The following is a 27,562-nucleotide window of genomic DNA, read 5'->3' as shown; positions in this document are numbered from 1 at the left end:
TGAGCCTCCTTTTGTAGACTTGATAATGATTCCAATTCATTGATTGGGTTATCCATGGCCTCCATGAACAGCACAATAAATGATCAATAAATAGTCTTTGTTCCTAGGGACCTCACTGACCTTGTCTAGAAATGAGAGAAATATTTTGCCTTTTGGTCCCTTTAATGACATTAGAATAGCCTCTAAAAATGATTATTAAACACTTAGAAGATCAGTTTTATACTAGTTTTGTACTTTTACTACTTTATAATACTTCAATAGTCAGATACAACTCAGTAAACTTTGTTTGACATACCTTTTAGCCAGTCCTTGAAATAGCTGGAATCTGACCTTGCAAAGTTTAATAAGTATAAGATTCCTAAGTCTCATCCTTATGTACCTTAAACAACTTACTCAGACCTTCATAGCTTGTAAAACCTTTCCAGTCTTCTTTATCCTGGAACAATCCAGTCATAATCATGTTCATATGTCTAAGTTCTTTTTTACTACGGTCATTTACATATTTATATTATTCTAACATGTTCTTTTTATGTACTGCTTCCTTTTTCTAATACCATGAGAAGCAGGAACATTAACAAATATGTTTATGATCTGCTCTGAGAATTTTCTTCTCTGTGAAGGGGGAGGAAACAATTTCTATCCTATAACCATAAGCCCCACTGAAGATACAAAGTACAGTTTCACCAAAGTCCATCCTGGAGAATCAATGAGTTTTTTGAGCTTACTTATTGAGCATGGTTGAAAGGGAACTTACAAGGAACAACAAGATTCTGTTGTTGTTTGTATCAAAATGGCCCCCAAACTCCCATGGAGAGTGGCACTATTAGGAGGTGTGGCCTTGTTGATGTATGTCATAGTCATTTTCTGCTGCCTGCTGATTTGGATGAAGTCCTGATTAACATACTACTTTTCTTTGGAGTATTTCTGAGGCAGCCCTCCCTCAGTTAAGTTCTACTTTGTGTGACTCACTATCTCCTAAGCAATGGTCAATCCTTTATATTACCATTTCTACTCTTCTACATTGTGACTGAGTAGTGGAGTACTACACAGTACATGAGATGCCCATTACGACTTCCACAAATTAACTCCAAATGGACCTTACACCTAAACATCAAATGCTATGTGCAGAACTTCTAGAAGACACTTGAAACCAGGCCTCTTTGAGTTTGGCAACCTGCCTAGTCTTTAGGAGGTTTCTCTAAGGCCCTGATGTATAGAGCAATAACAGAGCTCTGTCTCTAATCTTGGGAATGCGCTGGGGAGAGCTGGTAAAGATGGGGAGCCAGGACTTTGGAAAAGGATTGTTTCCAATCTTCAGACCCAGGACTTTCACAAAAGGGCGGAAACTGTGGTTATCAGTCCCGACACCACTGTGGACTTTGTTTATGATGTTCTTGAATTACCCAATGTTCTTATCGTGTGACGTTGTCTGATTGGCCTCTTTCTTAATTTGTATACTTCCTTTTAAAACTGAACCCACTGATTTACATTAGCAAGAGACTTGCTGTTGAACTTCACATAAATCTCCAGTCAGCCTGTGTGGCACGCCACATCCACCAGCAGAAGAGACGACCACAACAGGATTCTTCTCAGAATGTACTTTTATTGGGAGTGCACAACTTGAGGTAGAAGGCAAAGGACCCCGGACCCTGGCGCGCAGAACAAAGCCTGAGACGTGTCCGAGTCTGAATGGCTCTGGCCGCTCCTGATCTTACGTGTCAGCTCACGATTGGCGGCTGGATCGCACCTTTCGGGAAAGCACGCCAGGCATCACAATTGGTGGCTGGATCGCGCCTTTCGGGAAAGTGCGCCTAGCGCCTCGGGGCGGGGCCGAGGCTGCTTGGGAGGCAGGAATTGACGGCAGGGTTGTGGCGCCTTTGCGCCCTACAAGCCTGGGACAGGTCTGTCTTTAGATTAGAAGCCAGTGCGGTGCTGAGTCCCTTCTGCTCACCTGGTCCCATCACTCAGACCTCAACAGCCAATCAGAGCCTCCAGCAGACCCGCCTGTCAGATGGGAGGGTTCTTCCGGCAGCCAGACTTCCCTTCCAGGTCAGCTCTTTTAGGCTCTTCCGCTAGTGCACTCTTGATGGCAGAGACCGTGTCAGCTCGACAGCTGCTTCATGGTGAGTGAGGGGTTGTTCTCCACAGACGGGAGGGGTGGCTGGGCTTGACGAGCGAGAAGCCAATGTCCCCAAACGAGGTGGAGCGGCCGCTGAGGCTCCCGGCTGGTGTGGTGGCTGGGTGGGAGCCATCGGACAGAGTTTAGAGTCTTCCTGCCTCAATAGTCCTAAGTTAGCGTCTTTCTGCCTCAGTAGTCCTAAGTGATCCTTGCAACTCTCTGTTGGCAGCCTCTGAATCACTTCACTACCCGGGCTTTGTCTGCACAGAGCAGAGCATCAGGAGCCACAGATGGTGGTGTCTGTTGTGGTTATATCGTCGAATGTGGAGAGAGATCACCACATTCGCCAAACGTGGAGATTCATGGTCTTTTCTGGGTCTTCAGAAGTTCTGCATTTTTAACATTTAGGTTTGAGGTCCATCTGTAGTTAATTTCGTGTGGCTTATAAATGGTTTTTCCTGTGTAGAGTAGTGCTCCACTACTGAACTGTGATGTAGAAGAGTATAGTTGATAATTAATGGTATAAGGATTTGCCGGTACTTAGGAGACATTAAGTTACACAAAGTAGAATTTAAGTGAGGGAGGGCTGTATCCCAAATTTCCTAAGATGAGTATCATGCGCACCATGCCTGTTAGAGATTATTATCATGAGTTGCAAATGTTTGTTCATCAGGATTAATCAACCATTAAGGTACATTACTACAGCAAATGAGACAACCATGATTTACAACCAGCCAGAAGACCCACTTCCCCATCAAAGGCCTCTGACCTGCTGCTCAGGGGCCGTTACAGGGTCACAACCTTGTGCACCAGGAGAGTATAATTAATTCTAGAACAGCTGCATTTCTCAGCTCTTAGGAAAGCAGTTGTAACTCAGTGTCTCCTGTGCTGATTGAGGTACACTTAAATCCTGTCTGCAGCCCCACAGGGCATTACCCTTGCTATCCTCTAGGCTAACCACTATAATTTGGTATGCTGTACCACAGAGATCTAAAATTACCAGTTTGAGTCATACAGTGGGACTGTCTATTGCAATAACAATAAAAGAATTTGCATGTGGAGCATGGCTTCTTCCTTCAGACCAGAAAAGTAGGAACGTGTACTGTGTACACTGGAGTGGGTAAACACTCTGGACAATAGCTAGATCTAAGACTGAAGCTTAAGGCTGTGGGCTGCAGAGGTATCCATTACAAAGAAGGGCCTGATGGGGCACAGTGAGTGACTTTCTGTGATTTCCCATTGTACATTAATTCCTTCCTTGTGAATGAAGACAGACACCGGTGGGTGTACAGTTTAGGGAGGAGAGCTTGAACTACTAAATATTTAGTTTGCAATTAGTGAACTCTCCCATGCAGATATGTTCAATCCTGGTTGACAGTGAAGTCAGCTTAGATGTTTAAGACACAGGCCATTGGCTGTAACTCCATGTGTCAGGTTATAGCACTCAGCAGCTAACATTTAACATGGGACAAAGTCATGTGTTCTCTCATTAATGGCATTCTCCCTACCAGGGAAGTGCCTACTCTGTTTCAAAGTCAGTATAACTGAGTGTTCAATTATTTTTTATCATTTTAAGGAGTCAGTTATTGGTTATCATTTTTTAGATTTCATTTTCTTCAGTGGAATTACTGTTATAATCTCTTTGTTTCTATTTTCCAATGTTTCCCAGTTTTTGAATTTCATTCCACTTTTTAAGTCCTGTTTATTTACTCATCTATTTACTTGTATCAGTTTAGAGCAATGATTCTCAACCTGGTGGTCCATGACTCCTTTTGGGGGGATCAAATGAACCTATCACAGGACTAGCCTAAGGTCATCAGAAAGTACAGATATTTATATTATAACTCATAACAGTAGCAAAAATATCATTATGAAGTAGCAGTAAAAATAATTTTATAGATGGGGATATCTCTACATCATGAGTAATTGTATTAAAGAGTCACAGCACTAGAAAGATTGAGAACAACTGATTTAGATTAATGTCTCCTGTAGCTCATTCTTGTATCATACTATGTAACTGAGAATTGCTGTGAACACCTAATCCTGCCTCTGCTACCTAGTGCTGGAAAGACAGTTCTGCAACTCCTACCAGGCTGGACCTTGACTGGTCTGTGTGAAGGAGAAATAAATCAGTGAATGAGTATCCTCCAATTTCTGTAGATTTTATTGTGAATTTACAAGTGAAATGGGAACTGTGGAAGAATTGAGTTCACTGACCAATTGTAAACCCAGTGTAGTCATAGCAGACAAAGGATGGGCAAGAAGGAGGGTAAAAGCTTTCCTGCTGTGAAGGTAGTTGACATTAGCTGTGAGTAGTAAGGTGATCAATTTTAGATGTTCCATAAATGTCCTGTCTGACCATTTCATGTGTCCACAGACCACACACAGGACCCAATGCCTTGGAATAGGAACAGAAAGTGCTCTGGGAGAATGGAAGATTTTACTAAAGTACAAATTTCCCAGATTAGGGTCCTGTCTGAATATAGTGTGGAAGAACAAACCTTGAAGATCTTTGATTTCTGAGTCATTTGATCTGTGCTCACCCAGTAGGGTAACTGCTAATGACTTTAAGTCCAGCTAGGTGGTCCTAGAGGGACTCTGGTTGGCAATTAGGAGCACCAGAGGCAGTTTACAGGTTCTTTCCAGGATTCTCTTCTTCTGCTGTATGGAACTGTAAGGAGGACCACAAGCCATGCCATGGTGAATGTAGAAGCAACTGTCCTCAGACCAGGAAGAACAGGTTGGCTGAGCTGTCAGACCTGCTTGGACAGGGATGAACCATGAGCCAAACAGGTTCTATTGTCCTTTGTGATCACCTGGGTAGTTGCCCTTAGCCTCTGATCTTTTTTGAGTGTGGGGGAGGCTCTGCCATCCCGGCATGGGAGACTATGAGCTTGTAATATTGTTGACTCACACTATGCAATGGAGAATTGCTTTGAAAACCTAATCCTGCCTCTGCTGCTTAGTTCTGAGTAGATAGTCCTTCAACTTCTTTAGGACTGGGCCTTGACTGGTCAGTGGGAAGGAAAAATAAACCAGCTAAGGAGTGACCTCCAGTCTCTCTGACTTTCACTGTATGATTATAGATGAAAAGGGTGTGATTATGGATGAAGAGAGATCTGTGCAAGAATTGAGTTCATAGACCAAGCTTGAAGCTGGTAGATTCACAGTGCAGGAAGGGAGAGACAGGAAAGTGACTGAGAACTTTCCTCCTTCAACTGTAGTTGAGATTAGCAATGCGGAAGTAGATAATCAATTTTAGGTGCTCCATAAATGTCCTGATGGTCATTTCTTGGTGTCCACAGACCAGGCAATCAAGAATCTGGATAAAGAACCAAACTTATCATGAAACCAAATTGCTGTAGTGACAGTAGTTCACCTAAAATAGATCTGAGTAAAATGTGGCCCTGCCTAACAGGACTGTTATTTTACTGGTTTTAAATATACACCCTGAGATAGAAGGTTTGAGAAATCTTTGATGTGCTCTAATATAAATCCCTTGTTTCTGAAACATATGGCCATAAATCCTATTTCTACTTTTTAAAATAATTTTTCGAGATTATAACTATATCATATTGACATTCTCTTTCCTGTCCCCAAGCCTTACCATGACCCTTTATTATCTTCTAATTCATGGCCCATTTTTCTTTAACAACAATTGTGAATGTGACCTGTGTTTGTCTGCAGGATTTCCCAGGTATGAGGTGATGGGTAGCTGCACTGCATATTGAGAGTGTAATGGAATGTGCATACAAAAGACCTTGTGCTTTGGATGAAGAACAGTGTATGCTCTAGGAAAGTGGATGAATGTCTACTAAAATACAAGCTTTCTGGACTAGGGCCCTGTCCACTGGACTGGAAGGGCTGAGCAGAAAGTTCTGTGATATCTGAGTAATTTGATATCTGATCACCCAGTAGTGGAGCTGATAATATTCTGAGGCCCAGCTGGGTGACATTAGCCACTGAGGGACTCTGGGAAGGCATAGCAAGCAGGAATAATAGTGGGAGGTAGCTTACAGGTTGTTCTTTCTAGGATTCTTCTCTGCTTCTGTTGTAATGACTTGTAAGGAAGACCACAAACTATGCCAGAGTGAGTGTAGGCTGCTCAGAGGTCTGTTGAGCTGTCATTTCTGCTGGGATTTGGATGGACCATGAGCCAGGCTACGGTTCTATTGCTCTATGTAATGACCTGGGCAGTGGTCCTTGTCCTCTGAGCCTCCCTGTGTATGGATTTCCTGGGGAGAGGGAGACTCTGCAGCCCTGGCATGGTAGGATATTATGCTTGTAATATCACTGTCCAGTGTAGAAACAGAGTCATGCTTTTGATATGCAGTGGGAAGACAGATTTGAAAACTGATAATCTGGTTTCTAGAAGTTCTGAATATTGCATCCTACTTTCAAGTTTGTCTTATAAATGTTTCAAATAGTTAAAAAGCTGGTAGAACTACAGTGATGTTGATTTAGCAATGCAAGATTGAAATGTTTCTAACTTTCTGCTACCACCAGCTGCAATAGTGTGATTCAGTGATGTTTAGTTCCAGGGGACAAAGGGAGTTTCAGAGCTGCAGAAGTTTCTTAGGTGTGTATGGTGTTGGGCAGGTAGATAGAGACAGAATTTATATCTTGTGCTATAATCCATTTGACAGGAAGCAGAAATTATTCTACATTGGTTTGGGATTGGGCATCAGTATGGCTGGGTTTACCTGAAAACAGAAGGAGGTATAAGGACTTGCAGGACCGTAGTAGTAGATCATCTCTCTTTGCAGAAAAGGCTCTAGAGCATGGGGCCTCTCAGGAAGAAATACCAGTAGCTGAAGCACCAGTAACAACAGTTTAAGGGTCACTTTGAGTTAATTTTGTGAAAATTGTGAAGTCTTTATTTAATTTCTATATACATAGAATCATAGGTAGCTGCATAACATTGGTCAAGATCACACGTTTCCTGACTAAGTTTTCTTTGGTCTTTTGATTAATAGCTGACTATATTTTTCTACCTTTGTTCTTGGCTTTTTCTCTCCATTCTCTTTATTCTTTCCCAAATATCATACACATTCTTGATTGATCAGCTTTGTGGTAATTTTTTTTTCCTCCGAGACAGGTTTCTCTGTGGTTTTGGAGCCTGTTCTGGAACTCTCTCTGTAGACCAGGCTGGCTTCAAACTCACAGAGATCCTCCTGTCTCTGCCTCCTGAGTGCTGGGATTAAAGGTGTGTGCCACCACCACCCAGAAAGAAGTCATATTATGTCAGCCTGTGTAGTATTTTTCTTTTTTTATTATCTTTTTTTATTTATAAAAGTTTATTAATTTATAAAAGTTTCCATTTCCACCCCTCCTCCCAACACCCTCCCGTTCCCCCGACTCCCTCTCCATCCCCCAGAGCAGTCAGTGTTTCCTGCCCCATGGGAAGTTCAAGTTCCTCCCCCCTCCCTCCAGGTCCAGGAAGGTGAGCATCCAAACAGACTGGATCCCAAAAATCCAGTATATGCAGAGGAAACAAGTCCCAGTGCCATTGTCAATGACTTCTCAGAAAGTCCCCTTGCCAGCCACATTCAGAGAATCCGGCCACATTCAGAGAATCTGGTTGGATCATGTGCTCGTTCCCTGATCGCTAAGGAGGTTGAGCATGACCTTAAGTGTCTTTTGGCCATTCAAAGTTCTTCTGTTGAGAATTCTCTGTTCAGATCAGCGCCCCATTTTTTAATTGGGTTAATTAGAGTTTTAGTGTCTAGTTTCTTGAGTTCTTGTATATTTTGGAGATCAGACCTTTGTCTGATGAGGGATTTGTGAAGATCTTCTCCCAGTTCAAAGGTAGCCTTTTTGTCTTACTGACAGTGTCCTTTGCTTTACAGAAGCTTCTCAGTTTCAGTAGATCCCATTTATTCATTGTTTCTCTTATTGTCTGTGCTACTGGGGTTCTACCTAGGAAGTGATCTCCTGTGCCCATGTCTTGTAGACTACTTCTCACTTTCTCTTCTATCTGGTTCAAAGTGGTCAGATTACTGTTGAGGTCTTTAATTTATTTGGACTTGAGTTTTGTGCATGGTGATAGATATGGATCTTCTTTCACTCTTCTACATGTTGACATCCAGTTATGCCAGCACTATTTGTTAAAGATGCTTTCCTTCTTCCAATGCATACCTTTAGCTCCCTTGTCGAAAATCAAGTGTTCATAGGTTTGTGGGTTAATATCTGGGTCTTCTATTCAATTTCATAGGTCAGCTTCTCTTCTTATGCCAATACCAAGCTGTTTTCAATACTGTAACTCTGTAATAGAGTTTGAAGTCAGGGATGGTTATACCTCCAAAAGATCCTTTAGTATATAAGATTGTTTTGGCTATCCTGGGTTTTTTGTTTTTCCATATAAAATTGATTATTATTCTCTCAAGGTCTGTGAAGAAGTTTGATGGTATTTTGATGGGAATTGCATTGAATCTATAGATTGCTTTTGGTAGAATTGCCATTTTTACTATGTTGATCCTCCCAATCCAAGAGCAGGGGAGATCTTTCCATTTTCTGGTATCTTCTTCAATTTCTTTCTTCAAAACTTTGAAGTTCTTGTCAAATAGGTCTTTCACTTCCTTGGTCAGAATTATGCCAAGATATTTTATGCTATGTGTAGCTATCGTGAAAGGTGAAGTTTCTCTAATTTCCCTCCCTGCTTCTTTATCCTTTGTGTATAGGAGGGCGACTGATTTTTTGGAGTTGATCTTGTACCTTGCCACATTACTAAAGGTGTTTATCAGCTGTCGGAGTTCTTTGGTAGAGTTTTTGGGGTCGCTCATGTATACTATCATATCATCTGCAAATAATGAGAGTTTAACTTCTTCCTTTCCAATTCGAATCCTCTTGATCCCCTTATGTTGTTGTATTGCTATTGCTAGAACTTCAAGTACTATATTAAAGAAGTATGGGGAGAGTGGACAGCCTTGTCATGTTCCTGATTTCAATGGAATGGCTTTGAGTTTCTCTCCATTCAGTTTGATGTTAGCTGTCGGCTTGCTGTAAGTAGCTTTTATTATATTTAGGTGTGATCCTTGTATCCCCAATCTCTTCAACACCTTTATCTTAAAGGGATGTTGAATTTTGTCAAATGCTTTTTCAGCATCTAATGAAATGATCATACGGTTTTTTTCTTCAGTTTATTTATATGATGGATTACATTGATAGATTTGCATATGTTAAACCAGCCCTGCCTCTCTGGGATGAAGCCTACTTGATCATAATGGATAATTTTTCTAATGTGTTCTTGGATTCAGTTTGCCAGTATTTTGTTGAGAATTTTTGCGTCGATGTTCATGAGTGAGATTGGCCTATAATTCTCTTTCTTGGTTGTGTCTTTATGCGGTTTTGGTATCAGGGTAACTGTAGCTTCATAAAAAGAATTTGGCAATGACTCTTCTGTTCCTATATTGTGAAATACCTTAAGGAGTATAGGTATCAGCTCTTCTTGAAAGGTTTTTTTTGTGTAATTTTATTAAATTATAAAAGTTTCCATTTCCGCCCCTCCTCCCACCACCCTCCCACTCCCCCCACTTTCTCTCCCCCTCCCTCTCCATCCCTAAGAGCAGTCAGGGTTTCCTGCCCAGTGGGAAGTTCAGGTTCCTCCTGCCTCCCTCCGGGTCCAGGAAGGTGAGTGTCCAGACGGACTGGATCCGCAAAATCCAGTATATGCAGAGGAAACAAGTTCCAGTGCCATTATCAATGGCTTTTCAGAAAGACTCTGGCCAGCCACATTCAGAGAATCTGGCCACATTCAGAGAATCTGGTTGGATTGTGTCCTCGTTCAGTCCCAGTCCAACTGGCTTTGGTAAACTCTCATTAGATCCGTCCCCTTGTATCAGTGGGTGATCACATCCCTCGCAGTCTTTATTTCCTTTTTCATTTTCTTCCTCCTTCTGCTCCTCATTTGGACCTTGGGGGGCTGAGTCCGGTGCTCCAATGTGGGTCTCCATCTGTATCGCCATCCATCGTGGGATGAAGGTTCTCTCTGATCTTGCCGTCTTTGCTCATGTTTTCTTTCCTTCTGCTTCTCATTTGGACCTAGGGAGTTAAGTCCAGTGTTACCATGTGGGTCTCTGTCTCTATTCCATCCATCGCCAGATGAAGGTTCTATGGTGATAAGCAAAATATTCATCAGTATGGTTATGGGCCTAGGCCGTTTCAGGCACCCTCTCTTCTGTCCAGAGAACAATCTGGGGATTTCCTTGGACCTGTGATACCATTTATAATCAAGTCTCCTGTAAACCCTAAGATGACTCCCTTAGTTGAAATATATTCTTCCCTGATCTTATATACATCCTTCCTCCCTCCCCCCATCCCAGTCCACCTAGCTTTCCCCATTCCTCCCCTACTCCCTTCTCTCTAACCCTCTCCCCTTCCAACAGCCATCCCACCCCCCCATGCACCCGAGGTTACCTGGGACTCTTGTCTATTTCCAATCTCCAGGCAGATAGCTACATGATTTTCATCAGGTTCACCTTCTTATTTAGCTTCCCTAGGATCACGAATAATAGGCTCAAAGACCTTTAATTATGGTTAGAATCCACATATGAGTGAATACATACCATATTCCTCTTTTTGGGTCTGGCTTACCTCACTCAGTAAAGTGTTTTCTATTTCCATCCATTTGCATGCAAAATTCAAGATGTCATTGTTTTTTACCGCTGAGTAGAACTCTAATGTGTATATGTTCCACACCTTTATTAACCATTCTTCTATTGAGGGGCACCTAGGTTGTTTCCAGGTTCTGGCTATTACAAATAGTGCTGCTATGACATAGTTGAACAAATGCTTTTATAGTATGATAGGGAATCTCTTGGGTATATTCCCAAGAGTGGAATTGCTGGGTCCTGAGGGAGGTTGACTCCCAGTTTCCTGAGAAACCGCCACACTGATTTCCACAGTGGCTGCACAAGTTTGCATTCCCACCAACAATGGATGAGTGTTCCCCTCACCCCACATCCTCTCCAGCATAGGCTATCATTGGTGTTTTTGTCTTTAGCTATTCTGACAGGTGTAAGATGGTATCTCAAAGTGGTTTTGATTTGCATTTCCCTGATCGCTAAGGAGGTTGAGCATGACCTTAAGTGTCTTCTGGCCATTCGAAGTTCATCTGTTGTGAATTCTCTGTTCAGTTCAGTACCCCATTTTTTAATTGGGTTAATTAGAGTTTTAGTGTCTAGTTTCTTGAGTTCTTTGTATATTTTGGAGATCAGACCTTTGTCTGATGAGGGATTTGTGAAGATCTTCTCCCAGTCCAAAGGTAGCCTTTTTGTCTTACTGACAGTGTCCTTTGTTTTACAGAAGCTTCTCAGTTTCAATAGGTCCCATTTATTCATTGCTTCTCTTATTTTCTGTGCTACTGGGGTTCTGCTTAGGAACTGGTCTCCTGTGCCTATATCTTGTAGACTACTTCCCACTTTCTCTTCTATCAGGTTTAAAGTGGTCAGATTAATGTTGATGCCTTTAATCCATTTGGACCTGAGTTTTGTGCATGGTGATAGATATGGATCTATTTTCATTCTTCTACAGGTTGACATCCAGTTATGCCAGCACCATTTGTTAAAGATGCTTTTCTTCTTCCATTGTATGCCTTTAGCTCCCTTGTCAAATATCAGGTGTTCATTCGTTTGTGTGTTAATACCCGGGTCTTCTATTCGATTCCATAGGTCGACTTCTCTGTTGTTATGCCAATACCAAGCTGTTTTCAATACTGTTGCTCTGTAATAGAGTTTGAAGTCGGGGACGGTAATGCCTCCAGAAGTTCCTTTATTGTATAAGATTGTTTTGGCTATCCTGGGTTTTTTGTTTTTCCATATAAACTTGATTATTGTTCTTCAAGGTCTGTGAAGAAGTTTGATGGAATTTTGATGGGAATTGCGTTGAATCTATAGATTGCTTTTGGTAGAATTGCCATTTTTACTATGTTGATTCTCCCAATCCAAGAACAGGGGAGGTCTTTCCATTTTCTGGTATCCTCCTCAATTTCTTTCTTCAAGGACTTAACGTTCTTGTCAAATAGGTCTTTCACTTCCTTGGTTAGAGTTAACCCAAGATATTTTATGCTATTTGTGGCTATCATAAAAAAAAGTGATCTTTCTCTGATTTCCTTCTCTGCTTCTTTATCCTTTGTGTATAGGAGGGCAACCGATTTTTTGGAGTTGATCTTGTAACCTGCCACATTACTAAAGGTGTTTATCAATTGTAGAAGGTCTTTGGTAGAGTTTTTGGGGTCGCTTATGTACACTATCATATCGTCAGCAAATAACGAAAGTTTAACTTCATCCTTTCCAATTCGAATCCTCTTGATCCCCTTATGTTGTCGTATTGCTATTGCTAGAACTTCAAGCACTTTATTGAAGAGGTATGGAGAGAGTGAACAGCCTTGTCATGTTCCTGATTTCAGTGGAATGGCTTTGAGTTTCTCTCCATTCAATTTGATGTTAGCTGTTGGCTTACTATATATTGCTTTTATTATATTTAGGTATGATCCTCGTATACCCAATCTCTCCAACACCTTTATCATAAATGGGTGTTGAATTTTGTCAAATGCTTTTTCAGCATCCAATGAAATAATCATATGGTTTTTTTCTTCAGTTTATTTATATGATGGATTAAATTGATAGATTTGCGTATGTTGAACCAGTCCTGCATCTCTGGGATGAAGCCCACTTGATCATAATGGATAATTTTTCTAATGTATTCTTGGATTCGGTGTGCCAGTATTTTATTGAGTATTTTAGCATCAATGTTCATGAGTGAGGTTGGTCTGTAATTCTCTTTCTTGGTTGTGTCTTTGTGTGGTTTTGGTATTAAGGTAACTGTAGCTTCATAAAGAGTTTGGCAATGATTCTTCTGTTTCTATATTGTGAAATACATTAAGGAGTATAGGTATTAGCTCTTCCTGGAAGTTCTGGTAGAATTCTGCATTGAAACCATCTGGTCCTGGACTTTTTTTGGTGGGGAGGTTTTTGGTAACAGCTTCTAATTCTTCGCGACTAACAGGTCTATTTAGATTGTTAACTTGCTCTTGATTTAACTTTGGTAAATGGTATTTATCTAAAAACCAATCCATTTCTTTTACATTTTCCAACTTTGTGGCATATAAACTCTCGTAGTAAGATCTAATGATTCTCTGAATTTCCACTGTGTCTGTTGTTATGTTCCCCTTTTCATTTCTAATCTCATTAATTTGAGTGTTCTCTCTCTGCCGTTTGATTAGTTTGGCTAAGGGTTTGCCAATCTTGTTGATCTTCTCCAAGAACCAACTTTTTGTATCGTTGATTCTTTGGATTGTTTTCTGTGCTTCCATTTTGTTGATTTCAGCCCTCAGTTTGATTATTTCCAGTCTTCTACTCCTCCTGGGTGAGTCTGCTTCTTTTTTTTCCAGAGCTTTCATGTGTGCTTCTAAGTCTCCAATGTGTGCTTTCCCCGTTTTCTTTAATTGGGCACTTAGTGCTATGAACTTTCCTCTTAGCACTGCTTTCTTTGTATCCCATAGGTTTGAGTATATTGTGTCTTTATTGTCATTAAATTCAAGGAAGACTTTAATTTCTTTCTTTGTTTCTTCCTTGACCCAGGGATGATTCAGCAGTTGACTCTTCCACTTCCACGTCTTTGTAGGCTTCTGGTGTTCGAATTGTTATTGAATTCTAACTTTATTCCACGGTGAACCGACAAGACACAGGTGGTTACTAATATTTTTTTGTATCTGTGGAGGTTTGCTTTGTTACCGAGTATGTGGTCAATTTTCGAGAAGGTTCCATGAGCCGCAGAGAAGAAGGTATATTCTTTCCTATTTGGGTGGAATGTTCTATACATATCTGTTAAGTCCATTTGATTCATTACTTCTATTAATTCTCTTATTTCTCTGGTGGGTTTCTGTCTGTTTGACCTGTCCATTGATGAGAGAGGTGTGTTGAAGTCTCCTCTATTAGTGTGTGTAGTTTGATTACTGCCTTGAGTTCTACAAGCTTTTCTTTTACATAAGTGAGTGCTTTTATATTAGGGGCATAGAAAATCTGGACTGAGATTTTCTCCTGATGAATTGTTCCTGTTATGAGTATAAAATGCCCGTCTCTATCTCTTCTGATTGATTTTAGTTTGAAGTCAATTTTGTTTGAAATTAGAATGGCCACACCCGCTTGTTTCTTAGGTCCGTTTGCTTGGAAAACCTTTTCCCAACCCTTTACTCTGAGTAGATGTCTATCTTTGTGGTTGAGGTGTGTTTCTTGTAAACAGCAGAATGTTGGATCCTGTTTTCATATCCAATCTCTTAGTCTGTGCCTTTTTTTTAGGTGAGCTGAGTCCATTAATATTAAGTGATATTAATGACCAGTGGTTGTTGATTCCCGTTATTATTTTTTTTGTGTGTGTTTGTGTCTAGTAGAGTTTGTGTGTTTCTCTTCTTTGAGTTGTGGTTGTGAAGGGTCGCTAAATGTCTGGGTTATTGTAGGCAGTGTTTGCAATGTTGGATTCCTTGGGTTGCAATTTTCCTTCTATTACTTTCTGTAAGGCTGGATTTGTGGCTACGAATTGTTTAAATTTATTTTTATCCTGGAATACTTTGTTTTCTCCATTGATAGTGAATGATAGCTTGGCTGGGTATAGTAGTCTGGGTTTTCATCCATGGTCTCTTAGTTTATGCAGTACCTCTATCCAGGACCTTCTGGCTTTCATTGAGAAGTCCGGTGTAAGTCTGATAGGTTTGCCTTTATAAGTTACTTGACCTTTTTCCTTTGCAGCTCTTAATATTCTTTCTTTAATCTGTATGTTTTGTGTTTTGATTATTATATGGCGAGGGGATTTTTTTTTGATCCAGTCTATTCGGTGTTCTGTATTCTTCTTGAACCTTCATAGGAATATCATTCTTTAGGTTGGGAAAGTTTTCTTCTATAATTTTGTTGAATATATTTCCTGGGTCTTTGATCTGCAATTCTTTTCCTTCTTCAATCCCTATTATTCTTAGATTTGGTTTTTTATTGTGTCCCAGGTTTCTTGAATGTTTTGTGATGAGAATTTGTTGTATTTGCCGTTTTCTTTTATCAGAGTGTTTATTTTCTCTATGGTATCTTCAGAATCTGAGATTCATTCTTCTATCTCTTGTATTCTATTGGCTATGCTTGATTCTGTAGTCTCCATTTGTTTACCTAGGTTTTCCATATCCAGCCGGTTCTCAGTTTGTGTTTTCTTCATTGCCTCCATTTCAATTTTCAATTCTTGAACTGTTTCCTTTACCTGTTTGATTGTTTTTTTCTTGGTTTCCCAGGGTATCATTCACAGATTTACTCATTTCTTCAAACTTTTTTGTTGTACTTCTCATCCAATTCTTTAAGGGAGTTATTCATATCCTGTTTAAGGGACTCTATTGCTTTCATAATGGCACTTTTTTCCACTTCTTCTGAATTAAGAGGTTCAAGTCCTTCTATTGTAGGGTTGTTGGAATCTGGTGTTTTCATGTTGTTTTTCAGATTGTTGGAGGAGGTCTTGGCGTCTGCCCATCTCTTCCTTCAACTGCTCTCTACTGGATCTTCTGGTACTGGGTCAGGTTCCCTTGTTGGGCAGGAACTTCACTGACAGAAGACCTACTTTTCCTCAGGCAGGCTATTGAAACATAGGCACTACCTTCTTCCGGGTTGTGCCTACAGCCCAGGCCCACTGCGCAAGGCAGCTGAGCTGGGGAAATTTTATGGCCCCAGGGGGAAGGGAGAAATATAGGACGGTGTACCTGGATGAAAGCTGGGATGGGAGATGGGGGAGCTTAGCAGGGTGGAGCCACCATTGCAGGGTGCCCAGGGAGTCAAGCGGGTTGGGGAAAATCTGAACTCCTCTTTGCCGGGCTGCTGCCTCAAACCAGGAGCAAACTCACCCCTCTGATGGATGTCCACCAGAGGATCAGTGTCCCTTGCTGGCCAGGAATGTCGCTGAGCTGACACAGGGCCCACCTGTCCTCAGGCAGGCTTTTAAAACACAGGAACTGCCTCCTCCCGGGATGCCCTACAGCCCAGGCCCAGCACGCAAGGCAGCTGAGCTGGGGAAATTTTATGGCCCCAGGGGGAAGGGAGAAATTTAGGAAGGTGTACCTGGATGGAAGCTGGGTTGGGAGGCGGGAGAGCTTAGCAAGGTGGAGCCACCACTGCAGGGTGACCTGGGAGTCAAGGGGGTTGGGGAAAGTCTGAACTCTTCCTCTCCGGGCTTCTGCCGTGGGCCAGAAGCAAACTCACCCCTCCAATGGATGTCTGCTAGAAGTCAGTGCCCCTTGCTGATCAGGAATGTTGCTGAGCTGACACAGGCCTGTGTACTATTTTTCATAATCCCATTGATTACTCTTTGTGCTTCCAATATGAATGTAGCTTTGTAAGCAGCTTTCCTGTTGTAAATTGTTGGGAATTATCATTTTACTATAGTCATTTATGGTGCAAATTTAACATACATTTCATCTTAATTTTGATATATCATGTTTCCAAGGATCATTTATTTACTATTTTATTTATTTAGGTTTTGTTGCTCTTGTTAATCTGTGAGAGACTTTTGGTTTATTGGATAAAAGGTATTATGGATGTTGGCAGGTGGCTCAGCACATATTAGCTTTGGAGGAGACCTAAATTCAGATACCTACCGTCAAGTTGTGAGGCTCATAACTCTACCATTTCAGATCGAGGGCATCTGAACCCCTCTTTTTTGTGTTACTTGTATACATGTGGAAGAAATTCTCTCTCTTGCACAAACATATGCAATAAATGACAATAAACTTGTTTTCAAAAGTGCTTGTGACTTATAAAGCAATTAGAGTAAAATAAGTTGCTTTAGGTGTCCACTGATTCTTTAAAAATCTGTTATCTTGCATTTTGTTTTAAAATGTTTTCATTTCCTCACTCTGATTGCAGACTTACAGGCAATCATCAATCAGGGGGAGCAAAATAGTATCTAAGTGATCCTAACAGACATACTTTTCTTTACTATAAGATAATGAAATTTTTTTAAGTAGTCAAAACTATTTTTTATGAAGTTAAAGCACAAGAAGATTTCAAGTGAATCTCTCCAATTTTGGTAGAACAGCCTTCCGCACCCAAGCCATTTTCTATTATTGGTAAAGGATAAAGAACTGAAGTGTATAGGATGAGTGTTGGTTAGTAATTTCTTAGAGTTTTATTTTGGTTGGAATGTTTTTTTTATTTAAAGGAGCATAATATGTCTTTGTCAGTGCTACCCATCTATGTTGTTGATTTTATTCATTATTATCTAAGTATATTGTTTGTTTTCTGGAAAATAATGGTCTCAACAATTTTGTTTTCAGAAGATTTCTCATGTTATGAGTTCCTTGAGTTTTTGTTGGTTTGGGAAGTTTCTGTGGAGAGACAGTTTTAGTTTTCTCTTCCTTGTTTTCGATGTTTGCCTTTTTCCATTTCCTGGCATATCTATCTTTGTTTGTGTTTTTGCTGCTTAAGTGATTGATATGATTAATACATTGCCTTTAGATCTTTCAAACCTTCTTGTATATTATTGTCTCTTTCTAGATAGCCTCAGCTATCAGCATGACATAGCTTGGACTGATCTGAGAAAATACCAATTGAGAGTATGCCTAGATCACAATACCTGATTAAGGTATCTGAGAGAGATTTGTTGATTTTGATTGATATAGGAAGGCACTTCCACTGAGTTGGCAATATTTCTGGACAAGCAGCCCTGGGATAGACAGGAGAGCTAGTTGAGCACAAGGCAGTGTCAAAGCAAGAGGGAAAGCCAGAAAACAATGGTTCCACATGTTTTGCCTTTAGTTATTAGCTTGAGTATCTATCCTACACTGTCATAAGGAGGAATTGTGAAATAGGGTTAACAACCAAATAAACCTGTTCATTACCTGAATTCCTTTTGACTGCATAATAATAACAGCAACAGAGAAGAAAGTTGGAACAAAAATGGGACTCAAAGAGGATTTTGTTGCTGCAAAGGACCTGGGAATGTTTGCTTTTATAAGAATGCTTAAGATATTAGAAAACTGTACAAAGAGCTTAATCATCTGTTCTGGTAGGACGTAGAAGATAGGAATGTTGCAGGTAGTGGCAGACAGTGGAGGTCAAGGTCATAGGATTTTACTGGGCAGTAGGCTCTTCAGGGAATCATGGAGCTGGCCCAGCCTAACTCTCTTGAGAGACCAGGTTAAAGTCCATGATTCCTGGGTCACTATATACCTCCCAGTTTCTGACAGACTGTTGCATTTCCTCAGGCAGTGAAACATTCAGGCTGATTTGTGCTTCTTTGCATGATCCCTTAGTAGTCAAGGAATCATAAATGCTTAACAGGACAATCGAACTTAGATATTAATCTTGTGTGTGCTGTATAGCTTGCAAACTTCATTATATCCTTTTATAGACATAGGGTGCTTGGTCATTTCCCCACTGCCCAGACTCATAATAATTATACAGAAATTTTATTAATTATAAGACTGCATACCTAATAGCTTAGGCTTCTTATTAAGTAACTTTTACATCTTAAATTAACCCATTGTTATTAATCTGTATATCACCACATGGCTGTGACCTACTGGTAAGGTTCCATCCAGCATCTGTATCCTTCAGTGGCTACATGGCATCTCCCTGATTCTGCCTTCTTTTCTCCTCTATCTCCATTTGGCATACCCACCTTGTGGTATTCTGTGCTGCCATAGGTCCAAAGCAGTTTTCTTATTAACCAATGGGAATAAAACATATTCACAGCATACAGAGGGGAATTGCACAACACCTCTCCCTACTGTCTAAATAAAAAGAAAGGTTTTTAACTTTAATATAGTAATATTACATATAACAAAACAATTATCAAGCAAGAATTATATTTACAATATTTAGTCCATTTAATTTGGCAAATTAAGGAATGTATTCTATCATCTATTCTATCTTTGTGAGTCTGAAGTTTTATATCTAATCTATTATAATTATAAAACTGTCTTTCTTCAACTCCAGCAAAGACTCCAGAAGGATATATATTACCTATGTAGTTATAAGCACTTCCAAAACTCTAGAATTGCCAAAGACATCTTGCTGCCTGGACCATTTCCCAAAGTTCTTCTGTAACACTGGGGCATCCACTTTCAGTTTACAGGCCCATAGTGTCTGACAGACTTTTCCATGAAGCAGAAAATTTCAAAGACAGTTCCACCTATAATGGCAGTTTCTCAGTCACCCTTTTTTCTGTGTCCTGCAGAATGTCTAGTAGACTATTTCATGAAACAGGTAATGTCTTACCTTCTTTAGGCAACTTTGACAGTCATTTTTTTGTAGGTCCTGCATGTGCAGTTTATACAATATATCATCAAGCAATCCAGGCAAGAGCAGTTTCTTGCCCCAATGACTAGCCTTGTCACATTGAAGGCAAATTCCATAATGAGTTTCTTCAATGCCCATCAACCTCTCTCAAATAATTGGTGCTACCAGAAGGAGACATGTCTCACTGTCATAAAAAGGCCTGTTTTAAAAACATTTAAAATGCCATATTCTGTATGTCTTTGAAAGATCTGAAGAATATCTATCCATATGAAATATATCTCTGTACATCTAGAAAGCCTAACTAATATGACTACAAGTTTAACTATTATAAATGATTATCCATTAATTTGTATTTAACTATACATTGCATCTTTAAATGAACTGAACAGATACCTTAAACAGGAGCAGAGATTCATTTAACCAAATTGACCTTAAATTTGTATCAATAGGCCAAAATCTATACAAATCCAAAGTATTATTTCTATATCATATCCCCTTTAAATGTAAACAAACATTTATAAACAATATTTGGGAATTAAGGAGTAGTTTTCTTCAAACTGCTTTGTGCTTTTTGTTGGGCTAAGTATTTTTGAGGGTTCATGGAACCTATCAGGGGATCTTGGTCCATCAAACCACCTTATTCTGGAAGGAATCAACAGGTTCTCATCTTCTGAAGAAACAAAAGCAGAACCTTTTTTCCAAAGCAACATATCATTAGACCCAAATTTTGAAGTCAAGATACCTTTAAACTATATATTGGTTTGGCTTAGCAGCCCATAAGATGAAATGTCTCTCTGTACTTAACTCATTCACAGTCAAAAAACTCAAAGAAAATACAATAATACATGTAATCTATACTCTCTGTGTATTTCCCATCTTTACATGGCTTATTTTTCTTTACTCCTTTAATCTATGACTGTCTTCTCTCTCCCAAGCTTGCTTACATTTATACACTGTCTTTTAATCTGAATCTGTTTATTTGCACATTTGTGATTATTTTCTGACCAGAAGCACTTTTTAAAAATGCTAAGCAGGCATGTCTAGGACCAACTCCTCAGCCCTGACTGCTTGCTCTACTTAGTCCAACATGGCAGAGGTATGTTTATTGCCAACTCTGTGAGCCATTTTCTCTGCCCCAGCTCCAGGGACTTGGCATGACTGTCTCCATTAAGCAATTTTTAACATGGTGCACACAGACCTCTTTTCAGTGCAGTACCTCTGAAAAGAGTCAGAGCTATTTGTACCAGCACAAACCAGGAAGCCCTTCCCTAAAGAAGTTGTGCATCAATTGTTGCCAGTGCTGTCAGGAAGATCTCTCTGATATGAGCTGTGACACCCTTGCTTGCTGCCAGCAAACAAAGCCCATCTGGAAAAATATGTGGCTTCCAAGAAGCCTTACTTCACTCTGTTCCTTTATGTCTAGATTTTTTTTAACTCTCTCAGGTTTTTTGTTGTTGTTGTTGATGAAGTTGCCTCATTTTGACACCATTCTGTTGACAGAGGCTCTTTGTTTGTTTCCTGGCTGCCCAGAAATAATTACACAGAAACTATATAGATTACAATGCTGCTTGGTCAATAGCTTTGGCTTCTTATTTAGTAACACATCTTAAATTAACCCATTTCTATTAATCTGTGTATTGCCAATGGTTGTAGCCTACCAGGAAGGTTCCATCTGGTGTTTGTCTCCTTTGGCAGCTACATGGTGTCTCCCCGACTCTCCTTTCTTTACACCTCTATCTTTGCTTGGAATTCCCACCTTGCTCTATCATGTGCTGCCATAAGCCCAAAGCAGTTTTTTTGTATTAACCAATGGGAATAAAACATATTTACAGCTTACAGAGGGGAATCCTATATCATCTTGGAAGCCAAAATTGTATTGATCCTAGAAATTGTCATTATCTTCTATTTTTAAAAAATTAGGAGCACTTCTTAAAATGCTAAGCTTTTCTTATGAATTTAAGGTGTGCCATTGGTAAAGCAAATATGGTCTGCCTGATTGTTCCACATAGTACAACATGGCAGAGGCATATTTGCTGCCTCCAAGAACTATGTACATTGCCCTGTTTTCAGGCATACATGGGGTCTAAGTTGCCATTAGCAATCTGCTCACAGACCCCATAGTCAGTCCTCCAGGAAGAGTCAGAGTTTGCTCTGAAGTGACTTGGTGATTAAATTATGATGTCTTTGTCATGGAATAAGTATGGGGAGCACCACAATTATATGACTATACTGTTAAGGAAGTATACATTTACAGTGTTGTCAAAATCATACTTTCTGTTGTACACCTGTATGGGATATTTTAGAATTCAGTGACCTATGATGACGTGCATGTCGACTTCACTTGGGAAGAATGGACTTTGCTGACTCCTTCCCAGAAGAATCTCTACAAAGATGTGATGGTAGAGACCTACAGAAACCTCACTACTATAGGTAAGGCTGTATTATCTTTCATGTTTCATATAAGGGGACAACTATTCATTGGCTAATGATGCTGTTTTATAATATGATTGAGAAAGAAGAATGGGGCAAATCAATCAGGCATGGTTGTAAGGTTTGCTTCAAATGGTAACTAAATTTTTTTACAATTCTTGATATAAAACATACAATTTCTGGCATTATATTTTAGGATATAGTTGGGAAGACCATAATATTGAAGAACATTGTCAAAATTCTAGAAGACATGACAGGTAATTTTCATGTATAAGCTGATACAAATGTACCTCTGAAGAATTTGTAATTAATCCTATATGTTTGAAAGAAAAGCAACAGTGTAAACAATAAAGTGCATTGCTGTTTATTAAATTCACACAAAATCATATACCTTAATTTCAGATAGGTGAATTACATTTGCAAGTCATTCTTTTAAGAAAGAAGAAAACAATGTCTTAACCTATATTACCATTTGAATCATAATACAATGAGAGCTATACTGTAAAATTGACAATCCACTTATCTCATATTATTCATATTATAAAAGATATACATGTTGAAAAGGTGATAAGTAGATCTCTAAAACTATCTATTGCACTAATAGTCCATAGAAAAAATAGTTAAAATATATAGAAAAGTAGTTTAACCCATATACTTGTGACTGTGTTAAGTTTAGTGAGCAGGCATTTAGGGTTAGAAATCAAGGGGCAGCTGTTTTGGAGTTGCCTTAATCCATATACCACAAGTCTATGAGGACAGAAAGTCAAACTGGGTGAACTCAATGTAGAAACCTTATATTTGTTATTCTTCCTTTACTAGGTACATCATATATTAGTCTGGATACAAGCCACATGAGCATAGGGATGTGAAAAGATATAACATACCTCTCTCTCAGAACAAATAGAAAATATGTAGCAGTCCCCATGTTAAGTATACTTGTTCAATTTGATGTACACGTATGCAAGTAATTGCTTTTCAGGTCTGATTGTTAATATATCAACAAACTCATGTTTCAGAAAAGCACCATGAGTACTAGAACTGTGTAAATACTTCTGTTTGTCCTAGTTCACTTAGCAAATGTAGCTCCACTTGCAGTATAGGAAAGGTTATGAATACAAAAAGAGTGGTAAAGCTTTGAGTTTTTTCAGTTCTCTTCAAAAACATGAAAATTCTCATACTAAAAAAAAGATTCTGTAAATGTGAACCATGTATTAAAGCCTGTTATCAGTTATCTTCAGAGATGAAAAGCAAGCCTTAATGAAGGGGAAAAGGAAGATTGTAAACATGGTAATAAAACCTTAACATATAATTCCTCTTTAAAATAGGACTAAATTGTTAAATTAATTTATTCAGATAAAAATATTCAACAATGTATTAAATGTAGTAATGCTTTCACATGTACCATTATCATTGTAGGCATGAAAAAAGTCAAACTAGAAAGAAAAGTTCTACATATACTCAACATGTTAAAACCTTTGCATGTGACAGTCATCTTCACAGTCATGAAAAAACATATACTACATTAAAACCCTATGAAGGAAATGAGTTTGGTAATGCCTTTTCACATCACAGTCATCTTCAAATGCATAAAAGAACATGCACTGGAGATAAATCCTATGAACATAATCAGTGTAGTAAAACCTTTGTACATTACAATGATCTTAAAAGGCATGAAAATACTCATACTGGAGAGAAGCCCTATGAATGTAATCAATGTGCTAAAGCCTTCGCACAGCACAGTCATCTACAAAGGCATGAAAGAACCCATACTGGAGAGAAGCCCTATGAATGTAATCAATGTGCTAAAGCCTTCGCACAGCACAGTCATCTACAAAGGCATGAAAGAACCCATACTGGGGAGAAACCCTATGAATGTAATCAGTGTGGTAAAGCCTTTGCATGTCACAGTAATCTGCAAAGTCATGAAAGAACCCATACTGGAGAGAAACCCTATGAATGTAATCAGTGTGGTAAAGCCTTTGCATGTCACAGGTATCTACGAAGTCATGAAAGAACCCATACTGGAGAGAAACCCTATGAATGTAATCAGTGTGGTAAAGCCTTTGCATGTCACAGTAATCTGCAAAGTCATGAAAGAATCCATACTGGAGAGAAACCCTATGAATGTAATCAGTGTGGTAAAGCCTTCACACAGCACAGTAGTCTTCAAAAACATAAAAAAACTCATACTGGAGAGAAACCCTATGAATGTAATCAGTGTGGTAAAGAATTTGCATGTCACAGTTATCTACAAATTCATAAAAGAACCCATACTGGAGAGAAACCCTATGAATGTAATCAGTGTGGTAAAGCCTTTACATGTCACAGTCATCTGCAAAGTCATGAAAGAACCCATACTGGAGAGAAGCCCTATGAATGTAATCAGTGTGGTAAAGCCTTCGCCCAGCACAGTAATCTTCAAAGTCATGAAAGAACCCATACTGGAGAGAAACCCTATGAATGTAATCAGTGTGGTAAAGCCTTCGCACAGCACAGTCATCTTCAAATTCATGAAAGAACCCATACTGGAGAGAAACCCTATGAATGTAATCAGTGTGGTAAAGCCTTTACATGTCACAGTCATCTACAAAGGCATGAAAGAACCCATACTGGAGAGAAACCCTATGAATGTAATCAGTGTGGTAAAGCCTTTGCATGTCACAGGTATCTACAAAGTCATGAAAGAACCCATACTGGAGAGAAACCCTATGAATGTAATCAGTGTGGTAAAGCCTTTGCACTACACTATACTCTCCAAACACATAAAAGAACCCATACTGGAGAGAAACCCTATGAATGTAATCAGTGTGGTAAAGCCTTTGCATGTCACAGTCATCTGCAAAGTCATGAAAGAACCCATACTGGAGAGAAACCCTATGAATGTAATCAGTGTGGTAAAGCCTTTGTATGTCACAGTAATCTACAAAGGCATGAAAGAACCCATACTGGAGAGAAACCCTATGAATGTAATCAGTGTGGTAAAGCCTTTGCATGTCACAGTAATCTTCAAAAACATAAAAAAACTCATACTGGAGAGAAACCCTATGAATGTAATCAGTGTGGTAAAGCCTTCACACAGCATAGTAGTCTTCAAATTCATGAAAGAACCCATACTGGAGAGAAACCCTATGAATGTAATCAGTGTGGTAAAGCCTTCACACAGCACAGTCATCTACAAAGGCATGAAAGAACCCATCCTGGAGATAAACCCTATTAATGTAATCTGTGTGTTAAAGCCTTTGCACATCACTGTACTCTCCAAACACATAAAAGAACCCATACTGGAAAAAAACCCTATGAATATAATCAGTGTTGTAAAGCCTTCGCACAGCACAGTCATCTTCAAAGTCATGAAAGAATCCATACTGGAAAGAAACCTTATGAATGTAATCAATGTGCTAAAGCCTTTGTATGGCACAGTCATTCTCACAGGATGAAAAAACACGTACTGGAGAGAAACATTGTGTAGTAATGTTTCTACATTATAGTAGCAATGTAATTAGTCTAATAAAGTCTTTGTTTATCATAGTCATCTTCAAAGACAAACTAACACACGCTAGAGAGAAACCCTATGAATGTAATGAGTGTGGTGAAGGCTTTGCACTTCACAGTTCTCTTCAAATGCATAAAAGATCACACACTGGAGATAAACTCTATGAATGGAATCAGTGTGGTAAAGCATTTGCATTTATGAATAATTTAAACCATGAGAAAAAAATCATAGTGCAGAGAAACCCTATAAATGTATTCAGTGTGATAAAGTTTTGTACTTTATATAGGAGTAAAACTTTTGTGTGCAACAATCTGTTAAAATCTTTGCATATTACAATAGACATTGACTACATGAAAAAGATTCCGAGGACTTCTTAGTGTAAAGTATTTGGTAAGATCTTCAGCCAAAACACTTATAATCAGCTACATAATGATTTGGAATTCTCCTCTGTATGCTGTGAATGTATTTTGTTGCCATTGTTTAATAAAGAAGCTGCTTTGGGCCTATGGCAGGGCATCATAGAGCAAGGCAGGAATTCCAAGCAGAGCTAGCGGAGAAAAGAAAGTGGAGTCAGACTCTATGTATCTGCTGAAGGAGACAGATGCCCTTACTGGTAAATCACAAATTTTGAGGTAAAATACAAAATAATAGAAATGGGTTAATTTAAGATGTCAGAGTTAGCTAATAAGAATCCTGAGCTAATTCTAGGCCAAGCAGTGTTTTAATTAATATAGATTCTTTTTGATTATTTCTGGTCTGGGCAGCTAGGAATGAACAAGAATTCTCTGCCTACAACACAAGGCTATTTCTTCTGTAGAAATAAATTTGACAGTGTTAACAATCTTTTCAAGCATCATGATGTCCTTTTTATACTGTTTGTACTTACAAACTCATGGTAAAATGAATTTGTGAATTTATGAAGCCCTATGTGTAGGGAAAATGGGCCAGTCAGAAAAACACATCTGAACCCTGAAACCAGAGCCAGTGAAGTACATGATTTTGACTCTGAAACTGGAGCCAAAGAAATACATTCTGACTCTAAAATCAAGACAAAGAAACACACTTTGTTCCTAAATCCAGAGCCAATGAGAGAAACATCTGACCCTGAAACCTGATGATTTATTCCATCAACTTAGAAGGATTGATTTCTCAGACTTCAAGCCTACCTGATTGCTTCATGGTGAAGAAAAACTCTGTAAGCCATTGGGTACCCAATAGGAATGAATTCTTACAAGAGAAAAACATTCATGAGTGAAAATATGTTTAAAGAGTTGTTTTAATTGTGATTATGTGATATCAGTGTGTTTTTCTGTGGGTATGTGAATGTGCATACTGGTTTCTGATAATGTTAGACCCTTGGATTTTCTAGCAGAAGTTACAGGAAGTTGTCAAAAATTAGACCTTGGTCCTGGGATTGTATATTTCTTAACTGTCCAGCCATGTTTCTAGTGCTCTAAATGTTTTAAAGCCTATGTGTTTCAATTCAAAGTCAGGAACTAGGGATAAACTCACACAGAAGAAAACTCTATATCTGAAAATGATTTTGTAAAGACTTTAGACATCACAGTTGGCTTTAGCTTCAAGAAAAAAATATTTCATATATTTATTTTTTATCATAGCCCCATGAAAATGCCATTAAGAGCAGTAAGGTGTAATTGGTTGTTCTAAATTAAACTTTACCTCAGCCTTGATGATTCAGAAGATTGATAACATCAGAAACTAACTTAGACTTGGTGCTTAAAGAATTTTCCAAGCCAAAATCTCCACAAAATGAGGGAAAAGTACAGTGAATGATCAGGACAGAACTGACAATAAAAGTCATTTAAAGATGGTTGACTGTTAACTATAGCCACAAATATGAGTTTATCTTCAATAAGGTGCTGATATATTTTTATTTCAATCATAATGCATAATCTAAAAGATAGTTTTGATCTGTAAATTTCCATCTTCCTAAGTGGCTAGACTTGGATCCTGCTGTCCCTATTTAAACTGTTCAATGTATAACCTCAGGCCTGAACCTAAATAAAAGACTTAAAGATGACAGCATATGTGGATTGCAAAATCTGGACCAGGTTGTCACCACCATTGAATGCATACTGTTATTAAAGGAATTCATGTCTATTAAACTTTAAGTGTGTGAATGATTTATTCCTGGAAAGGCATATTAATTCTAGAATAGCAGTACCTCCAGCATTGTAGAAAAATGTTTCTGAGACAAACTTTTGTATGTTGGATAAGGTAGCGTTGATCCGATGCCAT

At 39.1% G+C, this 27,562-nt stretch overlaps 1 protein-coding gene across 1 annotated transcript; it reads left to right on the top strand.

The window, feature by feature from the left end:
* The first annotated feature begins 1,835 nt into the window (after positions 1 to 1,835).
* Positions 1,836 to 25,177, top strand: LOC148121585 (uncharacterized). Its single transcript, XM_087906765.1, has 4 exons — positions 1,836 to 2,123; positions 21,684 to 21,810; positions 22,007 to 22,067; positions 23,227 to 25,177. The coding sequence occupies exons 1-4, from the start codon at positions 2,121 to 2,123 to the stop codon at positions 25,025 to 25,027; spliced, it is 1,992 nt and encodes a 663-aa protein (XP_087762891.1). The 5' UTR covers positions 1,836 to 2,120; the 3' UTR covers positions 25,028 to 25,177.
* Positions 25,178 to 27,562: the final 2,385 nt, after the last annotated feature.

Source organism: Myodes glareolus, chromosome 6 (genome assembly GCF_982192425.1).
Source record: "Myodes glareolus chromosome 6, mMyoGla1.1, whole genome shotgun sequence".
Classification (NCBI taxonomy): domain Eukaryota; kingdom Metazoa; phylum Chordata; class Mammalia; order Rodentia; family Cricetidae; genus Myodes; species Myodes glareolus.
The sequence above is the reverse complement of the archived record's forward strand: the minus strand, read 5'-3'. Positions and strand labels throughout refer to the sequence as shown.